The 15,208-nt window shown below is 41.7% G+C and overlaps 1 protein-coding gene across 1 annotated transcript in view; it reads left to right on the forward strand.

Moving 5' to 3' along the window:
* LOC146009182 (opsin-VA-like) overlaps window positions 1–10,757 on the forward strand; it is a 50,862-nt gene extending 40,105 nt beyond the window's left edge. Inside the window, exons 4-5 of the mRNA XM_083149292.1 lie at window positions 1,794–2,033; window positions 10,010–10,757. Of these exons, the coding sequence (XP_083005418.1) occupies window positions 1,794–2,033; window positions 10,010–10,237 (468 nt within the window). The 3' untranslated portion in view covers window positions 10,238–10,757. The remainder of the gene's footprint in view (window positions 1–1,793; window positions 2,034–10,009) is intronic.
* Window positions 10,758–15,208: the final 4,451 nt, after the last annotated feature.

Genomic DNA, 15,208 nt, shown 5'->3' on the forward strand with positions numbered 1-15,208 from the left:
TATATAGATAACTCATAATTCTTTACAAATGTACTGATGATCAATACTTTTTACTGATATATCATTTATGTACTTCTGAACTTCTTACTGTGGACATAGGGAGTGTCAACATAATGGGGGAAATTTACTAATGGAAATTTGTAAAAAAAATAGGTGATTTACTATCCCGAAAATACGACAATTCGTATTCGTATTAATGTGCTATCAATACGAATACGAATTGCCGTATTTTCGGGATAGTAAATGTCAAAAATAAGTGTATTTCTGGATACAAATACACCTATTTTTTTACAAATTTAATTTAGTAAATTTCCCCCAATGTATCAAACCCATCCAGATCATCCCTGTCAAAGCCATTCGCTCCCGGGGTTTGCACGTGCGAATAAACGCACATGAGCAAACCCCAAACATCGGGGAAGGAGACGAATTTGGCCTGCTACAAGTGGGGCTGAATCGGCTCCTTAATTCCTTACACCAGTGGTTCCCAAACTGTGTGCCTAGGCACCCTGGGGTGCCTCAGGACACTTGCAGGGGTCAATTCATATTAGTTATGGTCAATGTAGCAGGCAAAACCAGTGCTTGTGGCGGCCAATCATAATATATGTGGACAAACAGAAGCAAATCCTGTCCCTCACCAGATAACTGTGACATATAAACACAATGTACTTCATTTAATATTTTTTTTCTGAATTTCTCGATAAGAAGCATTTTGTCTAGGGGTGCCTTGAAAATATTTTGATGCTCTAGGGTGCCGTGATTCAAAAAAGTTTGGGAACCACTGCCTTACACAATTTCAGAGACGGGCTTCTTTCGGAGTCCCTGCCCAACGTGTTTTTTTAGTATATTTATGCAAATTTGAAAGCTTATACCTGCTGTGTATGCTTTGGGTATGTCAGGGAGGCAGTGGATGACAGTAAGAGGCAGAGTATGGCAGGAAGGCAGTGGATGACAGGGAGAGGTAGAGATGGCTGGAAGAGGCAGTGGATGACGGAGAAAGTGAGGATGGCAGGAAGAGGCAGTGTGAGACTAGGAAGACAGTGAATAACAGGGAAACACAGAGGATGGCAGGAAGCCTGTCTGATGATGACCTCTCTGAACCAAGGAGTCTGAAGTAACCAACAATTCAACACAGTTTGAGAGATCAGAGAAGTCCTCAGCCTGGCAGTCAGCAACATGGAGTTTCCATGCTGAGATGGTCAGGACCCACAGTTTGAGATCCGCTGCTGTAGATGATCGGGTATGTGCAATTGGCAAGTAGACAGGAAGTGCTAGCAGAGCCACACTTAGGTATGTACCAGCCTAACAGATGGCCTTATTCTAGTTCACTCTTTCTGACAAAATCCTTCTTAGATGGACAAAACCATGTGCACTGCAGTGGAGCAAGATGTAAAATGTGCAGAGAGAATTAGATTTGGGTGAGTTATTTTGTTTCTGTGCAGGTAAATACTGACTGCTTTATTATTACACTGCAATATAGATATCACTTTGAAGGAAAACCCCACCCAAATCTAATTCTCTCTGCACAAGTTACATCTGCCCCACCTGCTGGGCACATGGTTTTGTCCATCTAAGAAGGATTTTGTCCGAAAGAGTGAACTAGAATAAGGCCCAGAGTGCATAGAGTCAGCTGTTATGCACTAAAGGGGTAGGGCCAGCACAGGCGCTCCAGAGCCTTGTTATGAACGTGAGTGCTGTACATAATAACATAATATTTGTATAAAGTCTACAGTAACTGCATAAATGCAATGTATGGAGTGTGCTGCGGTTTACATCTGTACATTACTGTTCCATAGGTATCGGACACACAAAGCAGATTGGGGTCTACCAGGAAACCAGAGAAAGAAGTCACGCGAATGGTTGTTATAATGATCCTGGCTTTCCTCATTTGCTGGTCACCATATGCCGCCTTCTCTATCCTCGTTACAGCAAACTCTTCCATTAAGCTGGATGCACGCCTCTCAGCAATCCCAGCATTCTTTGCCAAAACTGCTTCCATGTACAACCCTGTTATTTATGTATATATGAACAAACAGGTACGGTATGTATAACATATACATTGAAATACATTGAATGCCAGTTTAACATATTATGGGTTATCTTGGATTATTGGTCTATGTTAGGGTTGAGCGCGTTCGGATTTTGGAGATCCGAACGCTACCGGATTTCACAATACAAGGCGGAATCCGAGTGCACCCATGTGCTCCTGTGTGTTCGCTCCATTTACCGAAGGGGATCTGCCCTGTATTTGCTCCAGTCCATTTATTTATGTATTTTTTTAAATAAAGGGGTACCGGTGCACCCGTGTGCTCCTGTTTGTTCACTCTATTTAATGAAGGGGATATTCTCTGTATTTGCTCCAGTCTATTCAATTTTTATTTTTAAATGAAATTAAAGTGTACCAGACGATGAAAAGCCATCAACGTCGTCTGCCAACGCTGATGCCCAATGTCATAGTAGAAGACATGTAAAATCCAAAAAGCCAAAGTTCAGTAAAATGATCCAAAATAATAAATTTAAATCTGAGGAGAAATATAAACTTGCCAATATGCCATTTACGAATCGGAGTGGCAAGGAGCATCTAAGGGCCTGACTTATGTTCATGACTAGTGGTTCAGCTTCACATGATGATCTAAGTCCTCGAGTTAAGCTGGCTAAAGCACAGCAAAGAACTGTGCGTTCTATGATGGCTTCACAAATCTCCAAGGAAAGTCCAAGTGTGTCGGTGGTTGCCATGCCTGACGTCCCAACACTGGACAGAAAGAGGTGGCTCCTTCCACCATTTGCAGCACGCCCTCTGCATATGCTGGAAGGATCACCAACAGTCCAGTTTCTGATATTCAATTTAAAGTTGTCACTGTTGAAGCACACCAGGATGAGGATATGGGTGTAGTTGGCGCTGAGGAGGAAGTTGACAAGGAGGATGCTGATGGTGATGTGGTTTGTTTAAATCAGGCACCGGGCGAGACAGTTGTTCTCCATGGGGTGGAAAATAAGGATATCAACATGCCTGGACAGAGGACCAAAAGATCCACGTCATGTGTCTTGAATTATTTCTACCCCAATCCAGACAACAACTGTGTCACCATATGTACCCTATGTGAAGGTAAAATTAGTAGAAGTAAGGATGTTAACATCCTCCCTATTACATCACCTGCAGATTGTTCATCATAAGTCACTATCAAGTTCTGACACTTTGGCTAGGAGTGTAAGCAGTCCAGTGACAGCTAAATCCCTTTGTCCTCCTGTTGTATCCAAACGTCTGCAAACCGCACTACCAACTACCTCCTTGTCAATTTCCTACTCAATCAGGATGGGAAGTACTCCTTCAGGCCATGTCACTGGCGTGACTGACTCCTCTCTCATCTGGGATTCCTCCAGAGGATCCTACAGTGCTACACCTACTGCTGCTGCTGCTGGGATTAGTTTATCATCCAACAGTCGTTTGCCAAGAAGATGAAGTATGACAGCAGTCATCCTATTGCAAAGCAAATTACCCAGGCCTTGACAGCATTGTTGGTGTTATATTGGCATTCAGTATCCGCCATTAGTGCAGTGGGATTTAGACAATTGATGGAGGTATTGTGTCCCTGGTACCAAATCCCGTCTAGATTCCACTTCACTAGGCAAGCGATAACCAGGATGTACAGAGACATTAGAAAAAAGTACAAAAATATTAGAGCAGGAAAAAGCGCCCACTGTTGGGGAAAAAGGCTTACGTTCCAGGACTATTTTAAAGTCACTGATTTCCTTGCCCGATCTCCTCCGGATAAGATATATATAAAAACAAAATATGACAAAAAACAATAAACAAAAAATAACAAAATATAACAAAAATAGAAAAAAGTCCTCAGTGTCCTCAAAAATGCGGTTGCACCAGCTGTCCACTTAACAATGGACATGTGGACAAGTGGTACTGGGAAAACTAAGGACTACAGGACTGTGACGGCCTTCCGCAGCAACAAAAACAGCAGCACCAGTAGCAGAATTTCCGAAACGCCGTCTTGTTCCAAGGCAGGCTGTGCTGTGTATCACCTGTTTCACTAAGAGGCACATCCCTAACAACCTCTTAGAGATTGTGGGAAATCCTCGCGCAATCGCTTACCCCACTTAGACTCTCCAAGGGATTTGTGGTATCTGACAATGCCACCAATATTATGCGGGCATTACATCTGGGCAAATTCCACAATAAATTTGGTGGTGCAGCATTTCCGTAAAAGTGACAGGGGCGTGCAGGAGATGCTTGCAGTGGCTCTCAAAATTACGGGCCACTTTCACCATTTTGCCACTGCGTGCCTGAGTCTGGAGCACCAGCAAATCCTCCTGAATCTGCCACACAATCACCTTAAACAAAAGGTAGTGACATGGTGGAACCCTACCTTCAATATGCTGCAGATGATGGAGGAGCAGCAAAAGGCCATTCAAGCCTACACAGCCACCTATGACATAGGCAAAGGATGGGGAATGCACCTGACTCCAGCGCAGTGGAAAATTATTTCCATGTTGTGCAAGGTTCTCCAACCCTTTGAACTTGCCAAGGTCAGTTCAGACACTGCCAGCTTGAGTCAGGTCATTCCCCTCATCAGGCTGTTGAATAAGCAGCTGGAGAAAGTGAAGGAGGAGCTAAAAAGGAGCAATTCTGCTAAGTGCGTGGGACTTCTGGATGAAGTCCATCATTCGCTTTACTGGGATTCGAGGGTAGTCAATCTGTTCAAATCAGACCACTACATTTTGGCCACCATGCTCGATACTTGGTGTAAAGCCTATGTAGTGTTTCTGTTTCTGGCGGACACAAGTCTGCAGCAGTGCAAAGACCTGCTGGTCAGGAGATTGTCATCTGAAGTGGAACGGGACATGACAACAGCTCCTCCTTCATTTTCCCCCACAACTGGGTCTTCGAGGAACAACTCAGATTAACTAACCGACCCGCTGGTGGTGAAACAAGGCATGCAGCAGCGAGTTTGGACATCTGGTCCGGACTGAAGGACTTGCCAACAAGTTCTGACATGCCTGCTGTCACTGCATACAATGCTGTCACCATTGAAAAAAATGGTTAATAATTACATTAGTGACAGCATCCAAGTAGGCATGTCAGACAGTCCGTATTTGTATAGGCAGGAAATAGAGGTAATTTGGATGCCCCTGAACAAACTGGCTATATTTTACCTGAGTTGTCCCCCCTCCAGTGTGTACTCCAAAATAATTTTTAGTGCAGCCGGGAATCTGGTCAGCAAGCAACTGGCCCTGACATATCGCTCAGCACACATCGCTGGCACATCGAAGTGTGCCAAGCGATCTTGCTAAGCGATCTACATTGTTCAGATCGCTCAGCAAAATCTTCCTCTCATACTCATATTGTGACTCATTCCATAAATATGTTAGCAAAAAACTTGTGGCCTTGTATTTGGTATCAAATAATAGTTCCTATATGCTGTAATATCTTAATAATAAATTCATAATGAATTTGATTTTGTGTTTCAACTGATGCAACAATTTCATGGATCGAGTCTTTTCCTATAGATTATAAACTTGGATCATCTTATGGTGTGTACACATGGTGAGATTCCCTTAAGATTCGACTTGCTATGCAATCTTTGCTAACTCTTTAATTTTTACATACAATTAAAAAAATCTGCATTAGATTTGCACTATATAGTCATTGCTGCCCTGTCTATCTGGGTTTCGATTTGTGTTGTCCCGGAAGCGCACATCGGGATTGCAAGGTAATAAACATGTGCAAATCTCACGTGTATACACAGCATTACTCTAATGTTTATTAACATTTGTAAATTAACATTAACATTTTTAAATTACCTTGGACAATGGTTGAATAAAAAATGAATTTGCCTGTGAGTTTTGTCAATGCTAATGTTGGTGATTGTGTGTGGATTTTATATTAATAATTGTAAGTATGTTATAGTCTACTGATTGTGTGTGTGTGTTTTGTACTGATACTTTGGGCCATTGGTGTATCTATAATGGGTGTGGTGTATGCAGTGCAATACTCACCTCACCAGAGTCCCCCATTGGTTGCAGAAACTCTCCAGAAATCACAGTGAACATGGAGCGGATACAATTCTCCCAGCATTTTGCGTATGCACCGATTACAGCGGGATAGTCCCACTATTTGGAGACTGTCCTGCTGTACCTCCCACGGGTGACCATGTCACACGGGTGGGGGGGGGGTCAGTGGGGGGACCGGCATGTCTTCAGTACAGGGAGGAGTAGGGCCGGATTAAGGTGGGGGCGCAGGGGGTCAGTACCCCTGGGCCCCCCTCTATCTAGGGGACCCCTGTTGTTGGCAAGTATTACAAAATATATATATATATATATATATTTTTTTAGCTAATGATTTTGTGCATGGAAGTGGGGTAGTGCTGCAGCTTCACCTATCTGCCAATGTGACAATGATTATTAGTGCTGAGCATCAGGAGTCAAGGCACACCGACTGCACAAGTGTACAATGCATTACAGGGAGTTGACTAAGTCAATATATGTTTATATTAAACCCCCCCCCCTTCCCCCGCAGTTGACCATTGACCAAGTTTATATTGCTTTTACTCTGTGTTTTGACAGTGTAATATTCTCCCGTGCAGTTTGCGGCCAGTAATGACAAGTAGGAGGGGGCCCCCCTTTCTAAAGTGCCCTGGGCCCCTCAAAAGCTTAATCCAGCATTGGGGAGGAGAAAGGGAGTGGATGGATGGAGCCGGGGGGCTGCCCAGCTGCTAGGGGAGCACTGGGCACGTCCCCGACAATGATGAAAACAGGGGTAATGTCCCCTCTACCCACAGCCACACCCACCCACCCGGTAGCTCTGCCCCCTTTCCGGACCTGACCTGATTTAACAATGGGGATTTGGATCCTGTAAAATGCGAAAAAGTAACAGACACAAATAGAATGCTTTATTGATTTGCAACATACAGTATGTGTAGATTTTCCTTTTTCCATTTGAATTTGAAGCATTCTTAATTTGTACATATTTCCCAAATGTCCAGATTACAGCGGGACAGTGCCGCTAATTGGTTCCTGTCCCACTGTCCAATCCGTGGGTTGCAGTGTCCCGCAGGAAGAGGGGGGAGTTTGGGGAGCCGGCTGCAGAGCAGCTGATGAACACTGAATATTGCAGGCACATGGCATCTAACAGGGGAGGGATTGAAGCCAAGCTGACCAGCTACTCAGGGAGAGCTGGGCATGCCCCCCAATATAAAGAAAACTGGGGGGGGGGGGGGGATGTTTATATATTTATGGATGATTTTGTTTGTATGTATATGGGAAAAAAAGAAAACTGTGATGTTGTTGCACTAGGCCACACCCTCAATCATAGGCCACACCCATTTCCTGTGGATACTCCTCCTTTGCTGATGTGCTGGAGGTCCGGTATTCCATCCAAGAATGCTCATATTTTTAAAGGGGCAATCATTTCCGAGGCAAAACCATAAGGCTATTCTCGGATAAAATCCCTAACTTACAGTATACCACCTCAGATCCTATATTTTTTTTTTTTATAAAGTTTATGACAGAGAATCACATAAAAACACAAAAAAGAAGTGATCTGTGCAGAGATCTTCATGTATAATAGAAGAATATCAAAATAAAAATATGTTATGATGGAATTAGGATGCACATAAAGGTCATAAGAGAAAATAAATTAACACTTCAAAAAAGCAATTTCCACAGTCATTTCCTTTTCTTTTAATCATTTCAAAATATTATAATAACATCGACCAGGTAAAGAAAATAAAGAAGAGCAAAAGAACACAAAAATACAGTAGAGTAGAAAAGACTATGATTATGAAAGAGGTGATAAATAATTAATTATGATTAAATGATTGGACTGGTCAGACCCAAACCTAGATAGCTAGCTAGACCCATATAGGGGTATCGGCTTGTGGAGATAAAAGGATGGATCCCATCCTCTCAGCAAAATGCAGGTGAGACCTTAAGATAGGAAGTCCAGGGACCAGGGATCTCAGTCAAGAAATTTAGTGGAGGAGCCTTTCAGAGTACTCGTGATACATTCCATTGAATGGATGTACCAGATTCTAGCTCCTCTATTCTAGGGAGCTCGGAGGACCTCCATTGGGCTGCTATGCAGCATCTGGTTGCAAGGACCATGTGATTGAACAGCTTGTTCTGATGAAGGGACCCTCCAGGAATGCTCATTGATAGTAGAATGTATTTGGCTTTAAAGGGGATGTGCACTGATAGAATTGTGTTAGCTAGGGCCGCGACCCCTTTCCATAAGGGAATCCGTAGTGGGTAGTTCCACCATATATGGAGAAACGTTCTGAGTTTTTACAACGGCACCATAAAGGGGAAACATCACTTTGTTGAGCCTGGTGGGGAAGTAGTACCATCTACAGAATAGTTTATACGCACTTTCCTTCAGTCGAACACAAATTGAGCTTGACGCCACATTTGCATTAATTTCAGACCAGTCCTCAGTAGTTAGCATTTCTCCCAGGTCAGATTCCCGTGCTCTTTCATGAACATCTGTCATTTCAATAGGGTGGGATGACAGCAGTGTGTATAAAGTTAATATACTGTAAGTCCTTTAGTAGAAGCTTTACAAAAAGTGAGGAGTTCTAATGAAGAGAGAGGGCGAGCAGTCATTTGTGATACAACTGAGAAGAGAAATCTAATTTGCAAGTAGTGATAAAAGGATTTGTGAAGAATTTTATATTTTAGTTGGAGATCCGCAAATTTCAGAAAGGACGAGAGTTGAGGTGAGGTCATTAAGCAGTCTGATTCCGCTCTACTGCCAGCGTGGATAATCAAACAGCGGTATCAGAGATCTAGGGTGTGGGGCTAGGTTAAACGGTCTATTGGCTGAGTCCCAGAACATCTTATTTATGAGATCTAATTGGATGATAAGCAACAACTTCAGGCTGGGACAACCTAGGAAGCCAAAGCAAAGAGAATGAGATTTTATCATAACCCATAACCTCTCACAAGCGAGTCGATTCCATAACATACATTGTACCACTCCAGCTTCTAGATAAACGGTTTAAAATCAGGAAGCCCAAGTCCCCCTCTGAGGTGTATCTGTGGCGTATTGTGAATTTAACTCTGTAGGAGCTTGAAGACACAGGGAGGCACACGGATTGGTAACGATTGAAAAAAATATAATAATCTTGATAATAAATTCATCTTGATGGCATTAATGCGGCCGATCCAGGAGATAGAATAGCCTCCCCAGTCTTCAAGATCTTTCTGAAGCTGAGTTAATAGTTTTGGGTAATTAGCTTGATAGAGCTGCCTGTAATTTTTGGTGATTGAGACATCAAAATTAGAAAGATGCTGTCTGTTTCAGTGAAAATTAAAAGAGTGTTCTAGAGAATCCTTGTTATGCTGAGTGATATAAAAATAATGGACTTCCATTTTAGACGTATTAATCTTATAGCCCAATAATGCCCCATAATCCTCAATTTCTTGAAATAGATAGTGAAGGTAGTGAGCGTTGTCACAAATCGTGGGACCGATTTTGATACCTCGCATGTTGTGGTTGGCACGAACTTGTGCTGTTAGAGGTTCAATTAAGATAGCAAATATGAAAGGGGACAAGGGGCACCCCTGACGGGTACCATTAGATATAGAGAAGGGTGCGGAGGCAATTCCATGGAGGAACCTGTCAGAAATACCTATGGATTGCAGTGTAGAAATCATAAAGGGCCATTTAATCAGATTGAACACCTTCTCAGCATCTAATCCCATGACACCTCAGATCCTATTAAATTTACCCCCCCCCCCCATCTTATTATTCCAGGTATAGGCTCAGCCTCCCCCAATCATAGATATTCTCCGATCTTGTTTAAGACAGAAAAAAGTTGCAAATAACAAAACTTTATGCACATTAGGAAAAATCACTTGAGATAACAAAAAGGCATATTGTTTTCTGGATGAGGCCGTTTGTGTGTGTTTCGTACTAATGATTGTGAGTGTGTCTTATATTCTGTTTTATAGTAATAACTGTGTGTGTTTTATTAAATACAACTTTATTTTCTCCTTACAGTTCAGAAGGTGCCTGCTTCAGATGATGCACTGCAGTGACCTGGAACCAAAGGAGTGTACCAATCAGACATCGGAGAGAGTGGTGCTGAGCCACACCCACGGTGGCGAAATGCGTGCTATAGGAGCACATCTTTCTGCCAACAATAGCAAAAAGACTGAAGATGAGCAGAGTAGCTGCAATTCTTTTGCTCAGCTTCCCATATCAGAAAACAAAATATGCCCAATGTAAACGGCTACCACCATACAATATTGCAGAGGAGGAACGGAACTTTGGTTTACTCACGTTCATCACAAAGACAGCTATAACAGTGCCGTCTTATATTACCGGAAAACACACATTCACATAAAGGCACCGTGTTACAGCCAGATCAGGGATTGGCGAATGATCTTAATACTGTGCAGAGGATCAGTGTTTTTGTGAGCAGGAGGCAGAGGCCGGGGATCTGGATTTGAATAAGGGATAGGAGGAGTTTGAGCGTTGCTAGTAGGGTAAGTTCTCCGGTGCCTTTTAAATAGGTCACCTTGGTGTCACCTATTCTACTTTATGGGTTCTGTTCCATCAGTTGCGTGTGGTCATAGTTATCACAGATGGCTTTATCCATGCCTAATAAAGTTTAAACAGGTCAAGAAATATTTGGCGCATGCTCGCTGGCACCACAATGGCTGGCTTCCGATAACATGTTCAACTTTGTGTTCTACTGTTTATATTAAACGGTCAAACAAGGATCTGTAAATAAATAATAAAGCTATATACTACTTTCATCCAACACTAGGTGGTTAGACTCTTTATTAGGAACTTGGGGTGGTGTGTTTGTAGGGCCTGCAGCACTGACATTCTAGGACATTTGTCACCATTCTGATATTTGCACATATAAGGGTTTATTTACTAAGATGGTATTTCTATTGAAGATGGGATGTTGCTATGGGCAACCAATCAGAATCTACTTCTTATTTATTTATATAATCTGATTGGTTGCCCATACCAACATCCCATCTTCAATAGAAGTCCCATACTAGTAAATTACCCCAATGACGGAAATTTACTAAACTAAATACGGCTAAAATAAGTGTATTCATATGAGAAAATACACCTATTTATTCGTATTCTCGACATTTACTATGCCAAAAATACGTGCATTTGTATTCATATTAATAGCACATTCCTATTCGTATCTACGCCATCAATAGAATACGACTAGAAATCACCATTCAAAAGAATGGTGAGTCCTAATTTACTAAGCAGCCGTATGTAATATAGGGCTGCTAATTGCTGGTAATTAGTGGAATATGGTCACTAATTGCCAGTAAAATACACCATGAAAATACACTTTATTCCCCCGGCGTATTTGGCAGAAGCCTGCATGGATCAGTCAGATCCATGCAGGCTTCAGTATAAAATTTTTTTTTTTTTAAATGAAAATCGGCGTGGGGTCCCCCCCCCACGGCTGTAACCAGCTCCAGGCTCAAAGAGCCGTTCCTAGTTTAAAAAATCAGGGAACAAACTAAATAGGCATTCCCCATATTTTTTTAAACCAGCACCAGGCCCAAGGGCTGGTCCTGGTTCCCAAAATATGGGGGACAAAACTAATTGGGGCCCCTGTATTTTATGAACCAGCACCAGGCCCAACCAGCCAACAATGTAATGCCACAGCCAGGGGGGAGACTTTTGATACAAGTCCCCATGGCCAAAGCACTTAACCCCTGACCGGTCAGCCTGGGCAGGGATCCTAAAGAAGTGGAGACCCTCCCAATTAAGGGGTCTACCCCTCTAGAATTTGCCTGCCCAGGCTGAAGCCTGGGGATGTCCCCGATGGCCCTTGGGCGGTGGTGACAGGGCTGATTAAATGTGTAAAAAAATAGAAAAAAACCTATTGGGTTCTGCTGTGGAACTATGAGTCCCAGCAAGCTTGGCCGCATACTGGGACTTGGACAACCACAGCATGCGGCCCATTAATGGGCTTGCTGGGACTCTTAGTTCCACAGCAGAACCAATAATTAAATAAGTACTTTACAAGTTTGTTTACTGGAGGACGAAGTAGAATTTAAAGACATTAAAAGATTTGTCACTTGTGTGTATGATGCAGAGTGGTGGGTAGCATGTGTTCTTGACGTAGATGAAAAGTATAAATGAGTAAAGGTCAGCTTTCTCCACCCACAAGGACCATCCACATCATGCAAATACCCAGGGAATCCCGACGTTCTTCTAGTTCATCGTTGTGATATACTAACAACAGTAGACCCAATGACTACAAGAGGATGTGTGTACACCATTACAGAAAGCAAAACTCTTTCTGAAACTCAAAACTAAACTAATCTAAAGCATTAACAAAACCTAGTCTGTTGTATTTATTAAGGTTATATTGCTATTTTTTGAAATGTTATAATACAACGTCTGCAAGTGAGAATTTTGTATAATTTAGCTTCCTGCTTGTCAGTAAATTATTGTTATCTCATTATTCCATGGGAGTCCCAATGTTTAAATGAAATATGGGAGAACTCATAAAAAAAAATTATAAAAAAAAATTGAGGTCAAAGGTTATTAAACTCTTTTTTAGTACTACCTTACTAAATTAAAGTGAAAAGATCTAGTCATAAGCTTCAACATTACACTAATTTGATCTCTCTGTCTTAATTACAACTCAAGTAACAGGGAAACGAAAAGACCGCGGCAGTAAATTTGCTTATTTTGTTCATATTTAAATGGCTCCACCTACAAAAATATCCAACCTAGGACAATGAAATTTGGTGTAAATTAGTTTCTCGTCTGCCCCCAAATTAGAGGAAAGCTAAAAATTCCACTTCCTTTGTGTACCATGCCGGCTCTGACATGGTGGAATTCAATGTTTTAGTGTGACAGGGGCAATGAATTATTATCACATAAAGAAAGGACAAAAATTAAACACATAAATGAAAGGAAAATGAACTCTAATAAGACAGATGGGGCTACAGTAAATGACAAATTCCTCCATGAGTTATGAAACCAGAAAGGATTGTTCCATTGAAGTTGCATCCTAGGTTCCCAATAAATTTTAATATGTTTAGATAGCAATTTTAACCAAGCATAGTTCAGCTTAATTCCTTAATTATACCCCTCTCATACCCCAACAAAAAAAATTTGGGTCGAACCATGGTTACAGTTACTGAACATGGTTTCCACTCCATTCACACTCGGTTATTGCAGGGTCTTTCCTTTGCTGGGGCTTGTAGTTGACATTGGATCTCTGCATACCTCCTACCTACTGTAGGTAGCTCTCCTACCTCTACGTATTGTAGGTTTGTTACGATACAGTTTGCTTTATCACGGTTTCCTATTGTAAAGTGCAACGGCTATATAAGAAACTGTAAATAAACAAGGCTTGTTCTAGGTCTGATGAATATGGTTACACTGCAGGCTACCTGGGTTGATGCCGGGTTTGACTCTGGTAGCTGACGTGGTCAGATTCTAGCGTAACAACTCAGGTAGACCCATTAACACCAAATATGGACCCAGGTTGCTCCATTAATAGTTATTAGTTTGGTGTCATTTTTTTGTTTCTATTGTATATACAGTATTCGGCTGCCAGCTGGTTGTCCGATGATTCATTATGTGTTGTATATTTGGTTCCTAGATATTCGATTCATTTTTAGGACATTATACAGTATAATTTTTTAGTCTAGTATAGTCTTATATTTCTTTTACTATAATTGTTTTTTGATATATTTCACATCATTCTGTCCCAAATGATACAATATCACAGGTTTAGTCCCTTACCTACATACAAGATCTTTTGAAAGGCAAACCTTTCTCTTCAAGCTTTGTAAGCAAATAATTCTTACACACTTGGTAACGGGCCAAACCTTTGTAGTAGTTATATCCCTTTATCCTTAAGTTCATCTTAGTCACCCGGCAAGTTGGAGTTTGTTGCCTCCACCCCAAATATGGTTTGTGACTACATTCAGGCTGAGTGGTACCAGGCAGGAGCCATCCTGACCCCCCGGTTTCAGAAGGAATCGCCACTTTGATTTAGTGGAGAAACGCATCAAGGAAAATATTGGGGCTTACGCCACTTTGCTTTCACCTGCCTGGACTGCCTGCCAGCCTTAAATATTTTTTATAACTGCCTCATATGGGACCAGCTCAGCACGCACTGCTGCCTGGGTCGCCTGTCAGCTCAGCCTGTGGCGCCTGTAGTCCATCGCCTCGCCCCTTCTCGGGGTAGGCGGCGCCGGAATTTTTTTGGGCAGGGGGAGAACAATTTCTAGCTATGCCACTGCAAAGAGATACTGCTGTAATTTAATACAAGGGTTGGAGCATATTCCTTAATGATTGTGAATGGTCCGATAACTGTGGATTCTAACATCTATATCCTTTCACTAAGGGAATAAAAGGAACTGCAACAATACTAATTACCCCACACCATCTCTCCTGTTTATACAGTTAACATCTTCTGCTGATCCATTTTAGAGATCCTTTTTATTAAATTTAACCCTGCAGGTGATGCACCACTCCGGAGTTGGTTTAACTTAATGATATCAATTGATCATTATCTCCCTGAATTCTTTCTGAGGAGTTGCCCTGTTGCATTATTAATTCGAATTATTATACATATATTTTGCATGTTGTTTTTATGATTATTTATTTTTAACCAATTCATTTTTAGTTAATAAATCTCAAATAGTCAATTATACATTTTCCCAGATGTGTGGCGCTCTCTTTTATTCATATATATGAATAAAAGAGAGGGACGCGCAGCAACAGGAATCAGGCTCAGAGGATGGCGTGTTACACGCTACAGAAATCCCACGTGTTCACACACAGGTGAGATTAATTTGGTTCTTATGTTGGCTGCTATAAATAGGTGCAATGTGTGCCAGTTCAGTGTGCTCCTGATGACGGTGATACCTGCACCGAAACAGCTGTAGAGCTCGAACATGGCGTCCTTGCAGTCCTCTCACTACATATAAAGTATGTATTTTTGCCTCTGCAATGTACTCTTCTGCAACATTCATTGCCTTGTACTGCAAGTTGGATTAATGCCCTTTTTCATATAAAGTTTTTTCATCTTCTATCAAAAGACTGGTGTGCTTGCTTCTAATTGCTCCATATATATATATATATATATATATATATATATATATATATATACACACATACAGAGTACCACAACACTCGCCATCCCTGCGAATGGGGTGCAAACAGCACTCGCCATTCCCAGGTTGG

The sequence above is a fragment of the Crinia signifera genome, chromosome 6, assembly GCF_055691185.1.
Source record: "Crinia signifera chromosome 6, ASM5569118v1, whole genome shotgun sequence".
NCBI lineage: Eukaryota > Metazoa > Chordata > Amphibia > Anura > Myobatrachidae > Crinia > Crinia signifera.